Genomic DNA, 21,070 nt, shown 5'->3' on the forward strand with positions numbered 1-21,070 from the left:
CTGATGTCACTGAGGCTGCAGGCTCCAACAGACATGTTTCTACACGTGGTGTTTATTTTTCTGAACCTTCTGATAAGGAGTTCAGCACTATTGTGTGTTGATGTCTCAGATCTTGCTTAACTCTGTTCAAACAGGCCCTTAACATCATCAAACCAAGTCTAAAACATCTGTTTGGGTTATACAGTCTTTAGAATAACGGGATGGCTCTGTCATCCGTCCAAAACGTGCAGAAATGATTGGACTTCAGGGCACTTTGCACCCACACGAAGGACAAACAAGATAACACAAGAAGCTTCTGCATTGCTTGAGTTTATTGTCTACACCAAAATTGGTCCAAAGGGCTCTCACAGGCTTTCAACAAAGTCAGATCACAATGAAATACAAAAAGATGGACACCGACACAGGAGTGGGACTGGAGAGGGCAGCAGGAGCTCACCTGCTGCACTTTGTGCCCGCCGTTCTTATGTTAGCTCAGCACAGGTCTCCACGGCTTCGGATGAAGCTCAGCAGTATGAAAAAGAATGACGGTGGTTCTGGTGAAACCTCTACTCCACCTCCACCTCCACCTCTGCCTGAAACCACCTCAACAGACTGTGACCTCTTTGCTCAAACGCAACCGAGTCATACGAATAAAAAGCAACCGTAACACATTACACTACTCGCCTGGATCTAAGACTTGAGCTGAGCCAGAGCCTTTAGGATACAGTTCAGTCTCAAACTTTTTTTATCCTCCAAAAGCTGGACGCCTCACTGTGGCGGTGTCATGGAGGGCAGGTTAACGTACTCGCAGCCAAAACATGTTGGTTCTAGAAAAGAGGTAGCAAACTAAGACCCCATGGCACAACGTGGCCAAACTCCGTCAGCGCCTCTGTGCTTTCCCAACCCCATCAGATAACGGCGCCTATGACAGCCCACAGGCTGCAGACTCCCGCCTCCGTCCATTACTGTCCCTCCACAACGACCGAGATCAATATTCCAACTCCAGAAAATGTTTTGGTTTTTTTGAATCTTTTGTAACCTGACCACAAAGCACAAAAACACCCTGACTTGTGTAGCATGAGAAATACAGTACGTTTATAAAAAATACAAAAAAAGCACTTTGTTTTGACCATCAAGAGAAGCATTTCATAGAGACAAGAAATGAATAAAAATAACAAAAGCAGTTGTACGTATTTCTCAAAACGCTTTAAAATGTAGAATCTATTTACAGCATCGTGTCAGAGAGCAAGGGGGAGTATGAAAGCACAAACACGGTCGGAGGGAGGAAGTGACGAAAGACGAACCAGGGCAGTAAATTGTTCTTCATAAAAGAGGTGTTTTATTTAAGCCTACTGTCAGTCTCGAGTCAAAATGACAAGCGTTTAAAGAGTTCTCAGTCCTTCAAGAGACCGGGAGGACGGGTTAGTCCAGGGCGATGATGTCGTCATCGTCATCAGTCTGGGCAGGCGCTGCGCTTGATTGGTCCGTCCGTGGGCGCTTGGTGGAGGTCTCGCCGGTTTCTGCGTCCGAGTGCTTCCTCTTGGTGCCGCTGGTCACTGCTGCTGCGGAGCTAGACGACGCCCCCTCCTCCTCGTCCGAGTTGACGATCATGATGTCGTCGTCCTCTGCCGGCGCTGGTGGCGTTTCCACGCGAAAGAAGAGCAGACACGGATTCGTTTTCGTGAATGGAAAAAAAAATGATGTGATGTGAACTAAGACAAAAAGAAGTTTTCTCTCCTGCTGACCTTTAAAAGAGGTGGATGGCTGGGCGGAGTCCTTGTTGCCGTTGGCGATGCTGTTAACTTCCTCCTTAGTCTGAGGGGGCGGAGCTTTGTCTGGGGCCTCACCTACCACCTCAAACTCCACGTCCCGCTCTAGCTCCTCACTGTCAATAAAGAAACACAGACACACACATCCTTTTAAAAACTTCAAACATACCCCACACAAATCAAACATAGGATCATTCAACTGTGTATTTCATTCATACACACACGCGCGCGCGCGCGCGCACACACACACACACACACACACACACACACACACACACACACACACACACACACACACACACACACACACACACACACACACACACACACACACACACACACACACACACACACACACACACACACACACACACACACACACACACACACACAGAAGGACATACGTGTGCAGGACATTGACGAGGAGTGTGTAGTCTTGGAGGAAGTCATCGGCTTGGAGACGGCTGCCGTTACGGATCCCAAAATCAGAAAGAAATTTGTTGTTGTTGGCTGTGGAGGAGCAGACAGGATGAGAGTTACACACACACACCTAATAACAAGTATGTGTTTGTGCTACACATGTGGGGAAACTCCATTCATTTATTACTATTCCGCTAACACACACTCACCAAATGTGAATGTTTTTAAGGCTGTATACCACAAAACATTTCCAAATTTTGTTATAATTTCTGAATGTTCCAATACAAAACTGCTCATTTCCAGTTCTAGAAGTACGAGGCACAGCTCGCCCAGAGGTGCTGATCACTGAACACTCTTTAAGTCTCCTGTCTGGCCTGAATGTGTTTCAGCTCAGGACTAACTGACAGGTGTTACCACAGCACCATCTCCTGAACAATCACCACACTACAACTCACCAAAGCACCATCAGTCACTACTTTTTTTGCACTTCTTCCACCCCTTTCTATGCACGTCAATGCTTTCATTACTGTCCCACCCCCCACCCTTTTACCTTCCGTTTCTCCTTCCTCTGAGGAGATAAGGATGGTCCCTTTTCCGTCCTCTATCTGAACATCTGGAGCCACCATGCCAAACCTCTCCTTCAGGATCTGATAATAAGCACACCAGAACAGCCAATCAACAAGCAGTAAATGAGGCTACAATAAACATCTTACCCCCATATTATAGCACAATCCACAGCGGCATTTACAATCCAACAGCAAATAACCCTCCCCCCACCATGTATTGTCGTTTAAGAAATACAGGCTTTTATCAGACTCTTTAAGGCGGAGTTACACTTCTGTGTTGAAGCTACACACAGCCTACACCGTCAGCATTTATACATGTGTGCCGTAGCAGCGAGCTACAAAAAACGAAGGAACAAGCTTGTCGTATTACCCTTTCCTGCAGAGAGAGGACCATGGTTTTGTGAACGTTGAGTCTGACTGTGACTTCAGGTTTGCTGACGCAGACGTAGCAGTTAGTACTGGGCGGATCCAGGATGCACGGGACCAGCAGCTTCTTCCGGAGGTTGGGACACTTGTTGAGGAAAATCTGGAGAAGAGCAAACCAAAGGTCAAGATGAAGGAAGGAAAAACGGCAGAGCTGCCGGAAAGGATTCTAGTCTGAACCTATAGTTTCCCACGTGATGCTGTTTTGGGTCAAAGTGTGAAAGCAACAGTATTAACAGAACACATGTTAAACTGAGGATGGCAAACTATCCCAAAACTTTCCTTTTTATAAGTAAAACTAAAGCAGTGTGTCAGCACGTTTTAATCATGAGCAAACGTCCCGGTCCTGACAGGAGCTTGGACTCATTCAACCAGTCACAGACACTTGGTCGTTGAACTAACCGTGCGACAGGATTCCAGTTCCCCTGACAGGATCTTCAACCCCTCCAGCACAATGAGGCCAGCGATGACGGCGTTGGTCGTAGCAATGGCTGGGATGATGTTACCTGCCATGGCTGAAACACACAGAACAACAAATAAGCTGTATGTAGCTGCTATTGATTAGAAAAAAACTACAGACGATAATAAAGTAAAATAACATTTTAACTTTGGGATGGTTTGCATTCACTTCGGTGTTGAAATAAAGTCAGCCTGAAGAAAACAGCAAACTTCACGTGATGGAGACGAGCAACTTACACTTCACATCAAAGCGACTCTTCATGTTCATGCTGAAGATGTGCATACGTAGGTTGGCTGCTGCGGTAACAAAGTCCATGGCCGGAGGGTCGTCCTGACAACAAGAAGAAGGTACTAAACTCCAGAGCCATGCATGTGTGTGTCAGTAACATGTCGCTATGGTGTGAATTCTAAAGCAAGAAACCTGGAACGGCCAACAAACTCTTTGAAACAGTTTTTTCCAATAAAGACCTTTATGTATGCATCTCAGTGCAGACTAACAGTTTATCAATCAATACATGTATATTTTACTGTAAGTAGCCATGCAAACATTCCCTCTGTCAGTTCATGCGTTACCTTGTCCCACACTAGCTCTGCTCCTTCTCCCTTTTCCTGCAGCTGTAAGCGAAGAGTCTCCACACTATGCTGGAACAGCTGGCAGTGGCCCCAAACACCCAGAACCTGCTGGTCCTTCAAACCTGAACCTGGAGACTCCTCCTGAGTACATGCTGGGACAGACAAACAACAATGGATGAACATAAAGACAATCAAATAAACACCTAAAAGAGCCAAGAGACATGCAGGGAGGCTATACATGCACACAATAACACGACGATCCTTGACAGCTACAGAGTTTACTGCATTAAAGGGCGGATGGGAGGTAACACAACACAGCTCTGACACCACTAAAAGTGAACAGTGAAATAAGGCTGATACATGAAAGCACAAACAGGAACACACGAGTGAAACTGAACTCCAAACCACAAAGATTCAGGTGCACAGAGCTGAGTTCAGACAGGCTTTCAGACCTTTTATCACAGCAGGGCTCAAGCGCACTGAGCCAGGCTGAGGGGAACACCTGTTACTGAGCAGTTTAAAGTAAGAAGTCCTCTGGTAGTTACAAACATTTCTGTTCTTTCCCCCCAAAGGCAAAGCTCAAAAGTTATGTCAAATATGTGGACAGGAGTTTTGCAATTAGGTTAAAAAAAACAGACAAACAAGACCTGAATACTGCCACAGACTCATCTGCTCTATTTAAGACCAGTTAGCTACTGTAAAACTAATGACTAACAATGACACTGAATATGCTAAACAGAGAACCCACAGGTTGTTTTCTGTTTGGTGGAAAGTTTGCTGTGCAAACTGTCAAAGATCCAAATCTTTAATGTCACTGATTTATCGCGCCTTAATCTGTAGACAAAGTTGGTACCACGTAGGAACGTCCTGATCACTTCCTGCTGCAGTGGATGCCAATCATCTATGAGCCCTGTAGGCTGATACACAGCTGACTGTGTTGTTGTGCTACATCAGCTGTTACAGCAGTATTACATATCACTTTGGCTGTTTTGTAGTGTACTGGGATCTCCACCATGTGGCAGCATAACCTACAGCCAGCAGCCACAAAGCAGGTGTTGGCACACCTTCAATGTATGTCTGCTTTTACTACAGACAGGCTCCGACTGTACAGAAAGGATTCATTCAAACTCGATGGAAACAAATAAAACTCACCAAAAGCTTCTTGGTTCATCTTTCACTGTTTCAACAAGTACCACCAACTCTGGCTTGAATCTAGAAAATTCGCTGACAGACCTAAGGAGTGCACCCATGACGTGCGTGCATATGCGCATGTGCATGTTTACATGCATTAGTCACCTAAAACTGACCACATGTTGAAATGCTACACTGACTTCCTGAATAGTTTCATCATGTTGATAATATTACGCAGCAGTAGTCAGCCAAACATCTAGCTAGGCAGTAGTAGGCAATACCATGGATGCAGTACATCGTAATTAACGTGGCATTAAGTAATGATGAATAGAAGTAGTGTCTGTTTTGAATCTTGTCATTTCTGAATTTGTGCCGAGCAAATGAAGCCACATTAGAAACGTTCATTCTGATGAAACGCTGCAGTGAGGGCAGAGGTCACGCTCATCAAACAGGCCATTTCCTGCAGGAATTATGGATGAAGCACTAGCGGGCCTTAGTGATGACTGGATGTTCAGATGTTTAAAAAACGTATTCAATTTCAACTGCATTATGTGAACTGGGAATATCCCATTTCCTCACTTGAAGACACAAATGCGATGGAGGGTCGTTCCACCAACACCAACCATCCTGTTGGTTTCTTATACAGTCAACAGGTAGCCTACTGTAACAGCTGAAATATGCAGCGTAATCTCTCCCCTCTGCAGGAAGCCGCTCACCACAGGAGTGGGAGTTTAGTTGTAGAGAGGTTAGGAGCAAAACAGAGTACATATGGAGTACCTCGAAACTCAAGAAAACACACACGGGAGGAGTCACTGATTCACTAATTAATCTCCTCTCCCCCTCAATGGATTTGTGCTCAGCTCAGTAAGCAGTTTCAAGCACTGTAAAGATAATTATATCATTCCTCTGTGGACATTAATTGTTTAAGTGCCAGGTATGTTTCACAGGGCAGGAGATGATAAACAGGAGTAAATCCCTCCAGTGTTAGTGGACAGTTCACTGCAGTAACCGCCTGCAAACACACACTCTGATCTTCATTGAGAGAGCCACGAGAAGCTGCATCCAAAACCAGTCTTGTTAAAATATGACATGGTTTTCTCCATTCCATCATAGCAAAGTTATTTACCTGATTTGTGAACTGATTCAGGAAATATTCTGATTCTTTGGTGATTTCTTCCATTGCATGTCATACTTCCTGTTTTTACCAACTTTCTTGTCTTGCTGCTGTGAGTTTCAGATTTGGGTTTATTGCTCATGATTAAAATGACAGATGAGACGGGTTGAGCGGACAGCAAGGCCCCCGAACTTCAATCAACCAAGTATTTAAGCAGACATACCACTGCTCTCTAGCTGCTGCCAGTCCAGAGGTGTAGGGGCTTTCCTCTTCTTCCACAGCTTGTCCATGGTCAGCAGGTACATGATGTCATCTTTGAAAAGCTGTGGAGGAGAGCCAATCAGAACCAAGCTTGTAACTGTAGGTCTGTGGTGATTAAATACTAACACTGTGCTACTTAACAATCACACAAACCGCTGTGTGTTCAGTTACTAAGACAACATGATCAGAAAACCTTTAAAACCTTCCTCTATCAATGAAACAAATCCTGATTTTAAAGTGCAATAATTTCAGTAGGTCAAACAAGATGTAAGCACCTTTAGTTACTATTTGATACAGAAACACGGTTTATACCAAAACCAGTAACAATCTATGAAAACAAAACAGAACAAATATCTGGACTGTGACCCTGACAGACAGTCGTCACCTGTCACAGGTGTCAGCTGCTCCAGTGAACGGAGCTGTGCATAAATGTTCAGCTCAGCTGGTCAGCCTGCACACAGCACAGCTATCGACACAATAACGTTGTGCATCTATCTGAAGCTCATATGAAGTCCTGTGTTCTACTACACGTTTCAAACAAGTTGGACAGGAGCAGCTAAACACTGGGAAAGATGTGGAACACTCCAGAAACACCTGTTTGGAACATTCCACAGGTAAAAAGGTTGATAACAGGTGATAGCATCATGATTAGGTATGAAAGGGGCATCCTGGAAAGGCTCAGTCATTCACAAGCGAGGATGGAGAGAGGTTCACCACTTTGTGAACACGTGACTGTATGAAGGATGTTACTGCATGAGCTCAGAAGCACTTCGGAAAACGTGTCAGTGAACACAGTTTGTCTGCAAATGATTGCGTTCCATTATGTTTTACACAGCGTCTCAGGTTTCCTGGAATCATGGTTGTAACCCAACATTTGGTTACCCCACACATTTGGAATAACTTAGAGAAGTCTGCATCTGAATTTCTGAAACAGCCCTACAAGTGTGATTAGTCTGACTGCCTGGTACCTTGTTGAAGAGTTTGACGGGGTCGTATCCTGTGGAGCGGGCCCACTCCTTAGTGGAGACTCGCTTGATGTCCCCATCCTTTTCTGAGGCTGTGGCACGAGCCGCCGTCTCTTCGGGATTCCCTGTTAACAGAACACACACATTTCACAGTGTTCGCTGCTTCTGTGTCATGTATCACTAACCTTTCTGCAACAAATAAGGGATTAGAGTCAATAGCTGCATCCCCAACGTCCACTGATTTGATTTTTTTCTTTCTTTTTATACAAACTGCAGTGGCCTTGTCTGTGCTTGCCTTGCCCAGTTGTTTGAAAGAGCATTGTACAATAATAAAAGGAATGAGTTTTGTTTTTTCATCATTTATCAAAAATGCCACGCTCTCACTCACATGCAGCCTCTGGGTCCGCTGTGTCGGGGGACACCTCTTGATCTGCGTCCTCTTCTCCAAACAGCTGACTGCAGTACACAAACAAAGCAGGATAACCATTAGAAGACAGAATCCCGGCCTGTGTTGAATCTGAAACATCACACTGTTTTCAAATATGCGCACAGCCAGTCTGGTGAGGGTTTGCTGTGCTTTGTTCCTATGATTCAACTGTAGGCGACTTGAATGATTTGTGACCATTGATGATGCTTGTACGGTGTTAAATAAAATAATCAGGAAATAAGCCTCACTTGAAGAGATACTTGGCCCACACGATGCAGTGAATGGGCTCAGAAGGTGTGTTTCTGATGGTGCATCCTGGGAAAGTCTTCTGGGTGGGCTTAGGTTGACACTCATAGCACTCTGTCATTCCCTGGAGGACAAGGAAAGAGGGGGAAAGATGTGTGACAAAGACAGAAACACAGTGAAAGATGGGATAGTTGCTGCCCTTCTATCTTTCACTGGATAGGAAATCTATGCGACAGATGTTAACAAGTCACATAACAAAGACGTGTGTGTCCTACCTTCTTGATGACTGTGACTTGTCCCAGGTATCCAGCCGTGCCACTCTCTATCAAAGGGATGTCTGCTGCTAAACACATCCTGTTCACATGGTTACGGGCCGCTACGGAGAAAGAAAGCGTTTTATTTCACTTGTATGTGTTGGCATTTAGAGGTCATTAAGATGTCTGAGTCGGGAGGTCACAGGAGAATACCTCTGTTATCCAGAGCGTTCATCACCAGAACAAACTTTTTGAAGAACTCCACATTGTAATCAGGGCTGTTTCAAACCAAAAAGGACAACCGTCAACCACATATATGAGTCACTTTTACTTTATCTGACCTGACTGACAAAGTCTGTGACTCAGCATGAGGAAATGTGATTTATTAAACAAGTAAAAGGAACAAGACTCACTTCATGATGCTGTCATGGTAGGCAGTGATATTAGCAGTGGGACAAAACTGCAAGGCACTCTCCTTGGCCACCTGCAAAAGCAACAGCAACAAAACAACTCACGCAGTCAGACATGTCCAAAATATGTGGAGCACACATATTTCAGGTTGTTCAACATAATGCAGAGTCAGCTCAGACACAATTACAACCCTACAGCTAGCAGTGCCAGACTGCCGATGTGGACGTACCTGTGCTTTAGACTTGCCGACATGCTTCTTCTGGAAGAGGAACTGACGGTTCAGGTTGCTTACATCAATTGTGTCCAAGTCAATCTGCCAAGATTAAGACGATTGTGATGTCAGCCATGTGTGTATGACAGCTAACTGCAATCAACCTATCATACAAGCACTGTGGCCACTCAGGCCAAAGCAATTACATTTAAATACCACAAGGTCAATTAGGAACAAATCCGCTAGATGACAGTTAGGTTTACTCCATCCTGCATGAAGGTCTTTAGCCATCTTCTAGTTTTTTTACTTTTCAATCACTCACTCAGTTGTACTTGCAAAAGCTCCAGCACTCATATTTTACTGTCACACAATTCTTTAAAGATGAATCACATAGTTCAAGGAGGTTCAAAATACAGTCCAAAATACAGACTCAGGTCAACATTACTAATTACATGGAATAATCTCATGATTCTCAACTATGGAGCTCAACTGTTAAAGCTTCCTAACTACCTCACACTTCTTCTCAAATTTAACTACAGTATACAGTCACATAACTACCTTAGATATTCCAGATGTACATGCTAATTTTGGTAACTAGTTTCAGGTACTGTGCACATTTTTACTCGATTAACTGTCCCCCAGCTCCGTCTTTCAGTCCCCTTAGAGAGTTTAAGGGCTTACTATGTGATGTTTATGACTCCTGTTACTGTTATTAATTCCATCTGTCACTTGATTGTTAGCCGTCTTCCTAGGAACGGTTAATGGTGAATATTAATCGATTATTCAATGAATCAGGACCCTTCAAGGACTTCTGGAGGTCCCCGAATCCTTTTCTTGGATCCAATGACAGTGACAAAAGCTTTGCTCTATTCGACAGTCAAGCTAGCAAGCCGTTACATTACAAAGAAGTTGTCTAGCTAACTTAGCAGTGTCAATGGCGCCAAATGCTCCGGCTACATTGCTGCGGTAATGCCCAATTTTTACTGCTTCGTGCCCGGGTCTACCCCCTTCACTATGTACTCGGGGACACAGGGGCTATCAACAAACCAGACTCATGTTTTACTTCTTGAATGCCACGTCTTAGGAATTAGCCCGAGCCCGCACACCTCCAGGCGCAGTCTGTGCAACACAAAGACCTAGCTAGCATGATAGCCAGCTAGCTTCGCTAACAGACACACACATACACACACAAACAAACAGTGTGACGGACCACTTCGATGTTTTTGAAGCCGGTGAGGACGAGGTTTTTCAGCAGCTCGCAGCCGATCCCTCCTGCTCCCACCACGAGCACCTTGCAGGTGGAAAGGGAGTCAGCCAGCTCTTTTCGGAGGGAACCCACCAATTGGACCATGTTGATCGGCTAGAAACAGAACCAGAGCCTGCAGCACCAGGAGCCTAGCGGCTAGCTTCTTCTTCTTCTGTAGAACCGAAGTCCCACCCACTTCCGGATCACCTCTTCTTCTGTAAAACTCTAACGTTTCAATATGTTGTCTTAGCGCCCTCTTGTGGACGCTTGGTAATTCAACTTCACGCTGCCTCTGAATCACAGGTTTAAACCTACCTTGGTTGAGTTTTCATTATAGTTTCCATCTAGTTAGTATATTATTTTGATTAGGACCGTTTTCCTTCGTTTCCCTCTAAGGTGTTATTCACAGTTTATTTTCTTGTCTTGGCATTTTTTGTGAGATTTTGTCTCTTTCTTTACATACAATTTAAAGTGAAAATATGCTGTGTAGCCTATTTCTTGGCAGCAGTCACCTTGTCCTGTCATTTGCCTTCCATGGCCAATGTGTTACGAATATAACAGTAATCTTACATTTAAATTAGCGTTCACCATTCAGTCATTTTCTTCCAATCATTCATTTGGTTTCTCATTTGTGTCATGTCACTTTTAATCCATTCCTTCTGTACTCGCCGTGCTTTGCAATTGAGCAAACCTATTTATTTCCTTTCAGACCCTCAAGAACCCACATAAATCTATGTGACATACCTTGTTGTTATTTTTGTGGAGTGCCTCTTCAACAGCTTGAATAATATATCTCCGTTGACTGGAATAAAATCTCAGTCAGAGGATATTAAGACATTTTCTGTTTCTCCAAACCAATGCACTACTGGGTAGTGTTGGGTAGGATTCTACATGTCCCTAACTATAGGCCCAGTAGTTACTAATTTGTGGTTTCTAGTGGCATCTCTCCCACTGTGATTTGGCTTTCATTATTGTATGTTTGTGGGATTTTCCAGAAACCATTCGATTTTTATTCTTATGTTGTATCCACATCAACTTTAAAATCAGAGAAGACAGCCTAGAATTGAAAGATCCTCATCTTCTCCAACTCTACTGATTCCCACGCCACAGTCTGCCCCTCAGTTCCCCTTGGCCCCCGCCTCCAGCCCCTGCTCACTTCTCCCAGGCTCTGTACTGCCCTCCTACTCCCCAGGCCCGCTGTCCTCAATCTGTCCATCAGATGTTGTCTGACTTCTCCCTCCTTTAAACATCACTTGATTGCCCCCCAGTGACTCACCTGGTCCCACCTCTCATCAGCCCTGCAGTCACCTGAGCTTCCCCACTCATCTCAACTCACTCTCTAATCGCCCTGCACTACATATACCAGTTCACTTCATTTGTTCTTTGTCAGGTCATTATGGTGTGTTGCCATGTATTGTGTTGTGGTTCCCTGTTTCTGCCTGCCTGACCTGTGAGTTTGACCTTTTGCCTATTGATATTGCCTATTGATTGGACATTGGATTCCTGTCTGCTCCTTACTGGATTTTTGTTTGCTTGTGTTGGACTGCTCACTAGATTTGACCCCTACCTGCTTTACCTTTCCATACGCCTCCATTCTGGCTCAGATAAATGACTGAACTGCATCAAGGTCTGACTAAGCATTTGGGTCCTTCCCCCACATTTCTGATACCCTGCTTGCATCAGCCACAATGTCCCTTAACTGCCACACTTAATGATTATGTTAAATTGACCTTTATTGGTCTCTATAGGGATTTTTTTTCTCTGCATTGCATCCAAGTACTGGGAGCAGTGGACAGCCACTGAGCAGTGCACAGGAACCAACTCCAGCTCTTAAGGCAGTGCCTTGGTCAAGGGTACTGGCAGGAAACCAGAGCCAAGGAGGAAACCCACAGAAAACATACAAACATACCCTGCTCCAGCTGGGAATCAGACCCACAACCCTCTTTCTGCAAGGCAACAGTGATAACATTGAGCCAGTGTTGACATTTTAACGATTTTATTCTAATATATATTAGATTACACATAGTTATGAGAGAAAACGACACTTTTGTATATGGAAAATGTCATGACACAACCTGTGATTTGGTGTTAGAGAATGAAAAAATTAACTGAATCAGTGTGTTTCAGGCCCATGACCTGGTTAAATAGGAAGCTGTTCTCTCACATTATCATGTTAATGGTGGCGTGGGAGAAATTCCACGTAGAAAGACGTACGAGGCATTGACCATGTGCCCTATTTACACTGTCCAAACATAGGTTAATGCTCTGTAGTAACCTCCCACACACAAGCACAGTAGGAGAACAGAGTGTATCACAGTCAGGATGTTGTTATTGTTATTGTTATTGAGTGGTAGCTAATAAATATTGTTGAGTCTGACTGGCTGTGTATTTGCTGTCTCCAGCCTCATGAAACAAACAAGATTTCCAAAAAGTTATGAAATGTGCTAATTAAGGGATTATGATAGAAGAATCAGTTCACCTGCTGTGCTAATGAAGCCTGTAGCGTTGTTGCTACTCTGTGTCCATGGTAACACCGAGCTTAGATGACGTTAACCATGATGCCTTCCTGGATTGTCTTAAATTTCGGATTTTCTATTTAAAAAAAAATCCGCCATCAATAGAGCAGAGCGTATTTTATGTTAATAAGGAGTACCATGGTACTTTAATTGGCATATTTTGGTGTTACAGAGAGTGAAAGGCTTGACAACAATTCATGGCTTTAGTGCACAGAAACATCAATCATACGCATTTTTATTTTAATTCAGACTATGTAGAGTAAAATAAAGTATGCATGTTCGTTTGTGTGACAATCTACCATACGAAAATGTGTTATTCTGTGTAATAATTATGTGATAACTTAACCTATGCTAATGTTACAAATTATTATTTCCACACAAGTCTTAAAGTGTGGAGTTTACGCGGAACCTGAATGCCTCACCAGCTGAACCGGAAAGTTCTCGCAGTCCGGAGACTCACAGCTGGACTCTGTTACAAATGTGAAGTGACGTGGAGGCTTTGCACTAAATTATATAATGAAAATGTTTGGTTGCACAATTTAGCAGCGGTTTTCATGAATCTGAACGCGGCGATAAGCACTCATCCGTAATTTAATCAGCCGTCAAAGAGTAAACGTTGCTCCAGCTGGACAAACCGATTCACGAAAAATGTAGTAAAACAGCACTGCTTTTTTTTTTAAGCCTCAGAAAATTGTGCTCCTGTCAATGCTTTTTGTCAATCATTGACTTTGCGTTGTGTAAATAAATACGTGTAATTTGGAATAATCAATAGGGCAATGAGTGACCTATACACGTTTTATGTGTCCCTCTGTCTCGCATCCCTGTGTTCACGTGAGTGTGCGCGCGTGGGCTGAAGACAGTGAGTCAGATTAACCCATCGGTGAATAGTTTTTACAGGTAATATTGTAACGTTTCCTCTGGTCTGACCTCACGGCTTGTGCCCGGCCCGCCTCTCCCTCCGCCTCCAGCCGCACACAGACGGGGACAGCCTGGCCCGTCCGGGACCATAGCTGAGGAATAAACATGGGCTCCGCTGCAAACATCTGCTCGCTGCTGCTGGCTGTATTCCTGCTGGGCCTTCATCACTCCTCGGGCTTCTGGATCGTCAACGTCGTCTTCCCACCAAACGCCAAACCCAGACTACCAAGCAACAGCACTCCACCACTCATTATTGGTAAGTGAAGGGAGTGTTGTGGTTCGTTTAGTCGTTTTAACATGTCAGACTGTCTGTGCAGATGTTGCCAGAATGTGGAGTCTTGCTTGATGACCTGACAAAGCAGCTCACAGAGGCCCTGAAAGCTCCACGCTTATATCCTCAAGGTTAATTTAGTTGGAAAACTATTTGGGGAGATGCATCATTAAAGTGCAATACTTATTTCTGAGGGTTTTAAGGAGGGTCCTGCTTATTTTTCTGATCTTGAGGTCTCTTGTCTGGTTGTCCTGGTCCTGTACTTGGTGCATATTCTGAAATTAAATTATTAAGTCTATCTATCTATCTATCTATCTATCTATCTATCTATCTATCTATCTATCTATCTATCTATCTATCTATCTATCTATCTATCTATCTATCTGGTTGTACATCTGTGTATCAGTGTCTCAGCTATTGGTCATGTTGTACACTGTACTCTGTACATTTGACCCTGCATTCTATTTGTTTCCTGCTTATCTTCGTCATACGAAGGTGTTTTAGGCTCAATAGGCCAAAACGTGATTGGGTGCTCATGCTCCTCACTTGTGTACAGCTGTAGGGGTTTTACTCTGCCTGGCCTATGGGGTCCTCTATGTAATCTTTGATATGATGATAAAGCAATGTTTCTCTAAAGGAAGGCGACCCAAACCGCAAATTATATTTTACATTTATATATATAAATTATATATATTTTAAGTCTTTTTTTTTGTTGGTACCACCGGTCAGTACTGTAGGTGCCACTGATTGTTACCATGGAAACATTAAGATTTGCTGGGGTGCCAAACTTTTCAGGCTTAAAAGAAGTCAGTCTTTACTTTGAGAAAGGTCCCGCTTGCATCAGACTACAACCAGGAATATGACTCTTAGACCTTAAAGCATCCAGCTTGCTTTTCCCTCCACGCGTTCTACCCAGACTTGCCCTCCATCAGCCCCAGTAGCCCTGCCATGTTCCCAGTGTTTCCCCAGCCAATCAGCTCCTTCCTGGTTCTCCTGTTTCAGTCATGCTTTGTTTGCCTGCCCTCTCAGTTTATGTCATTTTCAATAAAAAAGCTCAGTGTTTGATCTTGTCTGTCTGCTGTCTCCTGCATTTGGGTCCATCTGCTCTGCTCTCCTGGTGCTCCTGGTACTGACTGACTGACTGACTGACTGACAGTGTTATTAACTTTGCGTCAGTTGCTGGCCTTCAAAGAACTGCGTAATATAAAAGCAGCACCCGATAATAATGTGTCTGTGACATGAAAAGACGGTAAGAGAATGTGTCACGGCCCTTGATTGTGATGTGCTGCAGTAAAACATAAATAAAAGGCTAAACGTCTTCATCTTCCTTCCATATATATCAGGTGTTCTAAAGGTTTTTGGGCAAACTTGATTCATTTGTTGGTCCTCCTTTGCCGTCATCATGCAGCTCAGTGTGTTTGACACTGACTCCTATATGCAACGTATACTATTAGTCAAAGATTAAACTGATGTGTTATTCCACATAGCCGGTGTTCGATGCCCTTATTAGGAATCAGAATTTGTATTTCTTTTTAAGATTCCACCGCGGGGCATTTTCTCTTCCCACCGATCATGACTCATTGTTTGCAGTCGAAAAGGTCATTGTCCAAGTCTGGAGCTCCGAGTGGAGGACAGCCAGAGAAGTGCACGGGTTTCTGGTCTATGATGGTTATTATGACTAAAGGATCAGACAAACAATAGATAAAGTAAATTTTGTTCAAGGGCAAAAAATAAAGCTGAGGAGCATGGCTGTATCTGCCAGTGTGGAGTAGAAAGTGTAAAAGACAGGCATCCACATTTTGCAAAGTTGCGAAATCGGGTCAACAAAGCAAATGCAGTGTCTTATGAAACATTTAGAAAACCTGCTGTTTAGTCAAAAGAACCTTTTGATTATACACTTTGTCTGTAATGTCACACATTCTGCAAGATACCGTGCTCTTTTTGGAAGATACCGTCGTGATTGTTGTCCAGAATCTTCAGATTCAGGAGTCTTACAAAGGGCCAAAAATAGCACATACTTCACTTATTTTTCCTACTCGTAGAGTCCTCCAAACATTTTTGAGACAAACTTTCATTTCAACCTCAGTCCTTCCCAAATATGCTCTACAGTTTCCCTCTTATACAGTATAAGGTGAAAAGAAGACCCTAAATGTAGTATTTATAAAACAGGGTCACACAATGATTGTTATTTCAAGTTGCACCATATTTTTATGTTAACAATACATCAAGTGTCTGTGTGTAATATGATGCTCACAGCGATGCACCCGCAGAGATTTAGCACCAGGCTGCAGGTTCCCTCGGTACTACAGACATGTTTGGCATCTTTATGCTCATTGTTTTAGTTTCTGGACAGCAAACTCTGGTTTCATCAGCTTTGTTCACGTTGCAGCAGGCAGCCGTTATCAGCTGAAAAGGTCTGATAAAGGCCAGAACACCACCTGCCCGGCACCAAAATAAAACAGGAGAATATTTGCCTTACATTCATCAGATGTTCAGAAACACGACTGTTAATGTTGCTCTGTGTTTACGGGGTGTGTGCATTACAGCAATACAATATCAACAATATAACATGATCATATTCTGTGTTGTGTTTGCAGCTTGTTGGGCTTGTGGCCAAAAAGAATATGCAGTTTTAAGAATGAATTTACTTGCATTTATTTGCAGTTTACTTGTTGTGGCCCTAATTGGCCCCCTTCCCAACCTTTCAGCAGATGACCCACTGAAATGACACTACTTGTGAAACCTTGTCACACATACATATGTCCATACCTCCTCGTTAGAGGTCCACAGAGAAAAAAAGTCAAATATTTCATTAAACAAGTCCAAAAATCAACTTGAATTTATGTAGCAGAACAAGGTCTTTCACTTCCTTTCTCATTTCATGAAATGTCTTGTGAACCCTCAGATGCATCTTGACAGCTGTGACCTACAGTGTGTGTGCAGAGTGCTTATTGCAGTGTGATTCACTGACGTCTACGTGTGTGTGTCCAGTGCCAGGGAACCTGGGGAACCGCCTGGAAGCTAAGATAGACAAGCCGACACTGGTCCACTGGATGTGCTACAAGAAAACCGAGCACTGGTTCCCGCTGTGGATTGACCTCAACATGTTCATGCCTATAGGTATAGACTGCTGGATTGATAACATTAGGTAACATTAACTGACTTCTAATGTCCTCTGTCCTCTTTCTGTGTTACATTTCACCTTCGAGACGTGTAATGACATCATGTTCTGCACACATTCACATAGTGACGTCTTTGCCTTACTGTAGATGGTAGCAGATGTTGCTACACATTTGGAAAATAAATCCTGACCCTTGGTCAAAAGTTGAAGTCATAACATTTATATCCAGTTTCCTGACTGCAGTCATTTTTACACTTTCTCCACCTGTTTGTGATCAGTATCAGTGGACGTTATGAAGGGTCTAGGATTTTGTTACCGTGCTGCTTTAAATCTTCCAGTCTGGTCTAAGCAGTCATACCGGACAGATCAATTATACTGGAGGAACCACAATATTTTTGTTCTTTTCCAGATATTATTAGAGACACATTAGAGAGTGTTTTTGCTCAACTCGACTGACGTGAGTGTCTATGTGCGTGCCCCAGACTTGTTTACAACAGGACGACTCGGCGGTCTTCCAACTCACCGGGGGTGCAGGTGCGGGTGCCAGGATTTGGGCAGACATATCCCATTGAGTTTCTTGACTATAACAAACTAGCTGGTAAGAGGAATACATCTGTACTGGTGGATTTGAGGTTTGGGATTTGTGGATAATCTAGTCCTTCAGTGCATTTTTTGGTCGAATAACATAGAAATGTCTGTGCTTCATTCCTCCACAAGATATCTTTATTAAATATCTAAACGCACTTAGCTTTTCTGCTTTACACCAAGTAATGCTGCCTTAGACATCTGGCATTGAATTAGCTTGCTGCTGTTTTTTGCAGGTTATTTTCACACAATGTTGCAGCATTTGGTTAACATGGGCTACACCCGGAACGAGACGGTGCGAGGTGCACCATACGACTGGAGATTGGCACCTAGTAAGTAGCAAAACCACACGTGCATCTTCCCATACACACTCACATTGTAACTGGTCGATTAAAAGAGCTTTGCACAATGTCACAACACACACGGTGGACAGGTGGACTTTTTATCTTGAGAGAATATGTAAATGGAAAGTTTGCCACATATTTCTGAAACACGCTTCTTTTTCTTCTGACCACATGATCGCCTAAAGGAATTAACAGAGCTTTAAAGAACAATACAGATTTAGTCAGGCCAATCTCTTTATCAGTATTTATACTGATGATGATGAGGAGGAGGATAATAATTGTACATTACACACACACACACACTTATGGATGCACTTATCTTAAGTTCCTGTCATCACCCCTCAACCCCCTCCCACAGATGAGAATGCAGAGTATTTCACAAAGCTGCAGGACCTGGTTGAGGACATGTACGACCAGTACCAGCAGCCTGTTTACCTGCTGGGACACAGCATGGGCTGCCACTATGTCCTCTACTTCCTCAACCACCAGCCTCAGGCCTGGAAGGATAAGTACATCAAGGGCTTCATTTCCCTGGGAGCTCCATGGGGGGGCGCTGTTAAACCACTTAGAGTCCTGGCATCAGGTAATGGCTTAAATAAGCAGTTAGAATACAATAGGTACAATAGAAAAGGCCACTAAATGGACCTGCTCCTGGCACTCTCAGTACAACAAAAATACGTTTCCTTTATTACTAATAAGGATCAAAAACACCACAGGGCACTGTTAACATTGTGAAACATCGAAACAACCACCTGAATTGATTCTCTCATATTTGATCCATTCAATCATATTTGTACCCGTAACTATGATTTGTAACCCTCCTGTATTTTTGACTTGCCGTTGAAGGTGAAAATGACGGCATCCCGATGATTTCCAACATCAAGATCCGCGAGGAGCAGAGGATGACAACAACCAATCCCTGGATGCTGCCGTCTGAGGCTGCCTGGCCGAAGGACCACGTGTTTATCTCCACACCAACCTTTAACTACACCAACCAGGACTACCGGCGCCTCTTCACTGACATCAATTTTGAGGATGGCTGGTAATCAACTGCTTTAAGATGTACTACATTCCTGACTCAATTAAACTGGCACAAAGTTGGAAAAGGGAATTTTTAAGATAAGATAAGATAAGATAAGATAAGATAAGATAAGATAAGATATACCTTTATTAGTCCCACAGTGGGGAAATTTCAGGTATTACAGCAGCAAAAGTGGATAGCAAACATAGAGGGCATCAGTAAAAGGACATTAAATATTAAATATCAACAAAACAATATAAACAAGGAGTAATGAAATAAACAAGGAGTAATGAAATTTGTGTTCCACAGAACAGTAGCTACACAGTGGCAGTGGTAATTTGTGATCAGTTTTACCTTTTAGAGCTCATGAGAATTTCCGGATGTTCGGAATGTCCCCTCGAGGGACGAATAAAGGAATATTGAATCGAACCTGGTCAGATATGTAATGTGTTTTATTGCGGTTGCATCTGCGTAGACAGATTATTGTGAGGAATAGTCGTTAATTTTCATGACTGAACATAAAATATTGATCAAACTGCTTTAACCATTTGCTCCTTGTACCACTCCATCTCTTGTTGCTTCCAGGTATATATGGGAGGACACCAAGAACCTCACCGGAGATCTTCACCCACCTGGTGTTGAGGTGTGGTGTATGTATGGCGTGGGGCTTCCAACTCCAGTGACATACATTTATGATGAGGAGTTTCCCAACGGGGACCCTGTGGACTTTGTTTACGCCGATGGGGATGACACAGTGGACAGCCAGAGCATGAGTCTTTGCAAACGTTGGATAGGACAGCAGGAGAAGCCCGTCCATGTCACAGAGTACCGAGGGCTGGCCCACCTGGATATAGTGTTCCATGAAAAGGTGCTCAACCTAATCCAGCATATCCTGGAGGACAATTCAGACACACCCAGAGAGGTTGACGCCAGATCTGGATCTAAATAGCAGACAACAGCATTAAGAGTTGAAAAAGCAAAAACACATGGAGTGCTGGATTCTTACATAGCTGTTGTCAGATGTTTTAGTCTGTTCAAATGTCAAAAACTAAAAAAATTGCCTACACCTCCAACATTTATTAACACCCCCCCCCCCCCCCTCCCAGACTAAGTATGCAACAGTATGCTGCAGTTCCTAATCAATCCTGACTAATCTAAGCCTGACCCCCCAACCAAAAACCAGGACCCCCTTATCTAAACTAAAGGCTGATGACTTGCAGTATGGCTTTTAGTCTGATCTGTTTAGTTCTGCTTCCAAACTGTATTTTGCTGTAACTCCCTGACTGATGGTGGTAATTATGGTACACACAATTATTACAGTAATTACAACTAAAACAATAGGGATTTTCTTTTTGTGATGGTTCATTTAATGTTGTCGTCTGTGTAGTTTAATCACCGTCCATTCAGGCACCTCAAATCCTGTTACATACATAGAAAAATACACATTTCTGGTTTGTTTACTTTGGATGGATGATGAATCATCACATTCTCATTATTTATGCACGTACACCCAATGATGCATATTTGTCATATTCTATTTAGAACGATTAATAGACTATTTTATTGTGTATGATGTCACTGTCTTATTTCTGTACGGATTTCAATATGTTTAGATTGTTATCTGTTTAAAATCTTTATGAAAAATAATTATAAGATCACTTTTTCCTCAGGCTCATATACAGTAGTTTACACACGCACAATAAATGAATGACGTGAAAAGACAGGGATCTTGTATACTGTCACATGTATTTCAAACCAAATGCATTTCAGTGTTTCCATCTATAATAAAGCACATTGTCACAAAAGTCACGTGTGTCACATGATCCGTGCTGATCCATT

The 21,070-nt window shown here is 43.2% G+C and overlaps 2 protein-coding genes across 2 annotated transcripts; one reads left to right on the top strand and one right to left on the bottom strand.

Annotated features, from left to right (window-relative positions):
- Nucleotides 1-290: 290 nt before the first annotated feature.
- On the bottom strand, nt 291-10,645 carry uba2 (ubiquitin-like modifier activating enzyme 2). Its single transcript, XM_070972860.1, has 17 exons — nt 10,420-10,645; nt 9,228-9,311; nt 9,001-9,071; nt 8,801-8,865; nt 8,609-8,709; nt 8,336-8,457; nt 8,049-8,116; nt 7,664-7,785; nt 6,658-6,757; nt 4,190-4,341; nt 3,854-3,947; nt 3,560-3,672; nt 3,105-3,260; nt 2,719-2,815; nt 2,153-2,258; nt 1,725-1,864; nt 291-1,613 (listed from the first exon to the last, which is right to left on the bottom strand). Exons 1-17 carry the CDS (start codon nt 10,558-10,560, stop codon nt 1,402-1,404), a joined length of 1,944 nt encoding a protein of 647 aa, XP_070828961.1. The 5' UTR covers nt 10,561-10,645; the 3' UTR covers nt 291-1,401.
- Nucleotides 10,646-13,441: 2,796 nt separating this feature from the next.
- On the top strand, nt 13,442-21,032 carry lcat (lecithin-cholesterol acyltransferase). Its single transcript, XM_070972244.1, has 7 exons — nt 13,442-14,145; nt 17,152-17,308; nt 17,764-17,879; nt 18,103-18,198; nt 18,569-18,793; nt 19,057-19,252; nt 19,817-21,032. The coding sequence occupies exons 1-7, from the start codon at nt 13,995-13,997 to the stop codon at nt 20,178-20,180; spliced, it is 1,305 nt and encodes a 434-aa protein (XP_070828345.1). The 5' UTR covers nt 13,442-13,994; the 3' UTR covers nt 20,181-21,032.
- The last annotated feature ends 38 nt before the right edge of the window (nt 21,033-21,070 follow it).

Source organism: Chaetodon trifascialis, chromosome 10 (genome assembly GCF_039877785.1).
Source record: "Chaetodon trifascialis isolate fChaTrf1 chromosome 10, fChaTrf1.hap1, whole genome shotgun sequence".
In the NCBI taxonomy this organism is placed as follows: domain Eukaryota; kingdom Metazoa; phylum Chordata; class Actinopteri; order Chaetodontiformes; family Chaetodontidae; genus Chaetodon; species Chaetodon trifascialis.

What these genes read in the sequence shown, in the direction of transcription:
- uba2 (XM_070972860.1), bottom strand. Translation starts at nt 10,560, where the DNA reads ATGGTCCAATTGGTGGGTTCCCTCCGAAAAGAGCTGGCTGACTCCCTT. An exon ending in GAACGCTCTGGATAACAGAG is followed by an intron (nt 8,710 to 8,800) that starts GTATTCTCCTGT and finishes CTTTCTCCGTAG; the next exon opens with CGGCCCGTAACCATGTGAAC. An exon ending in CAGAGCTAGTGTGGGACAAG is followed by an intron (nt 3,948 to 4,189) that starts GTAACGCATGAA and finishes TCTTGTTGTCAG; the next exon opens with GACGACCCTCCGGCCATGGA.
- lcat (XM_070972244.1), top strand. Translation starts at nt 13,995, where the DNA reads ATGGGCTCCGCTGCAAACATCTGCTCGCTGCTGCTGGCTGTATTCCTG. An exon ending in TGACTATAACAAACTAGCTG is followed by an intron (nt 17,880 to 18,102) that starts GTAAGAGGAATA and finishes TGTTTTTTGCAG; the next exon opens with GTTATTTTCACACAATGTTG. An exon ending in ACTTAGAGTCCTGGCATCAG is followed by an intron (nt 18,794 to 19,056) that starts GTAATGGCTTAA and finishes TTGCCGTTGAAG; the next exon opens with GTGAAAATGACGGCATCCCG.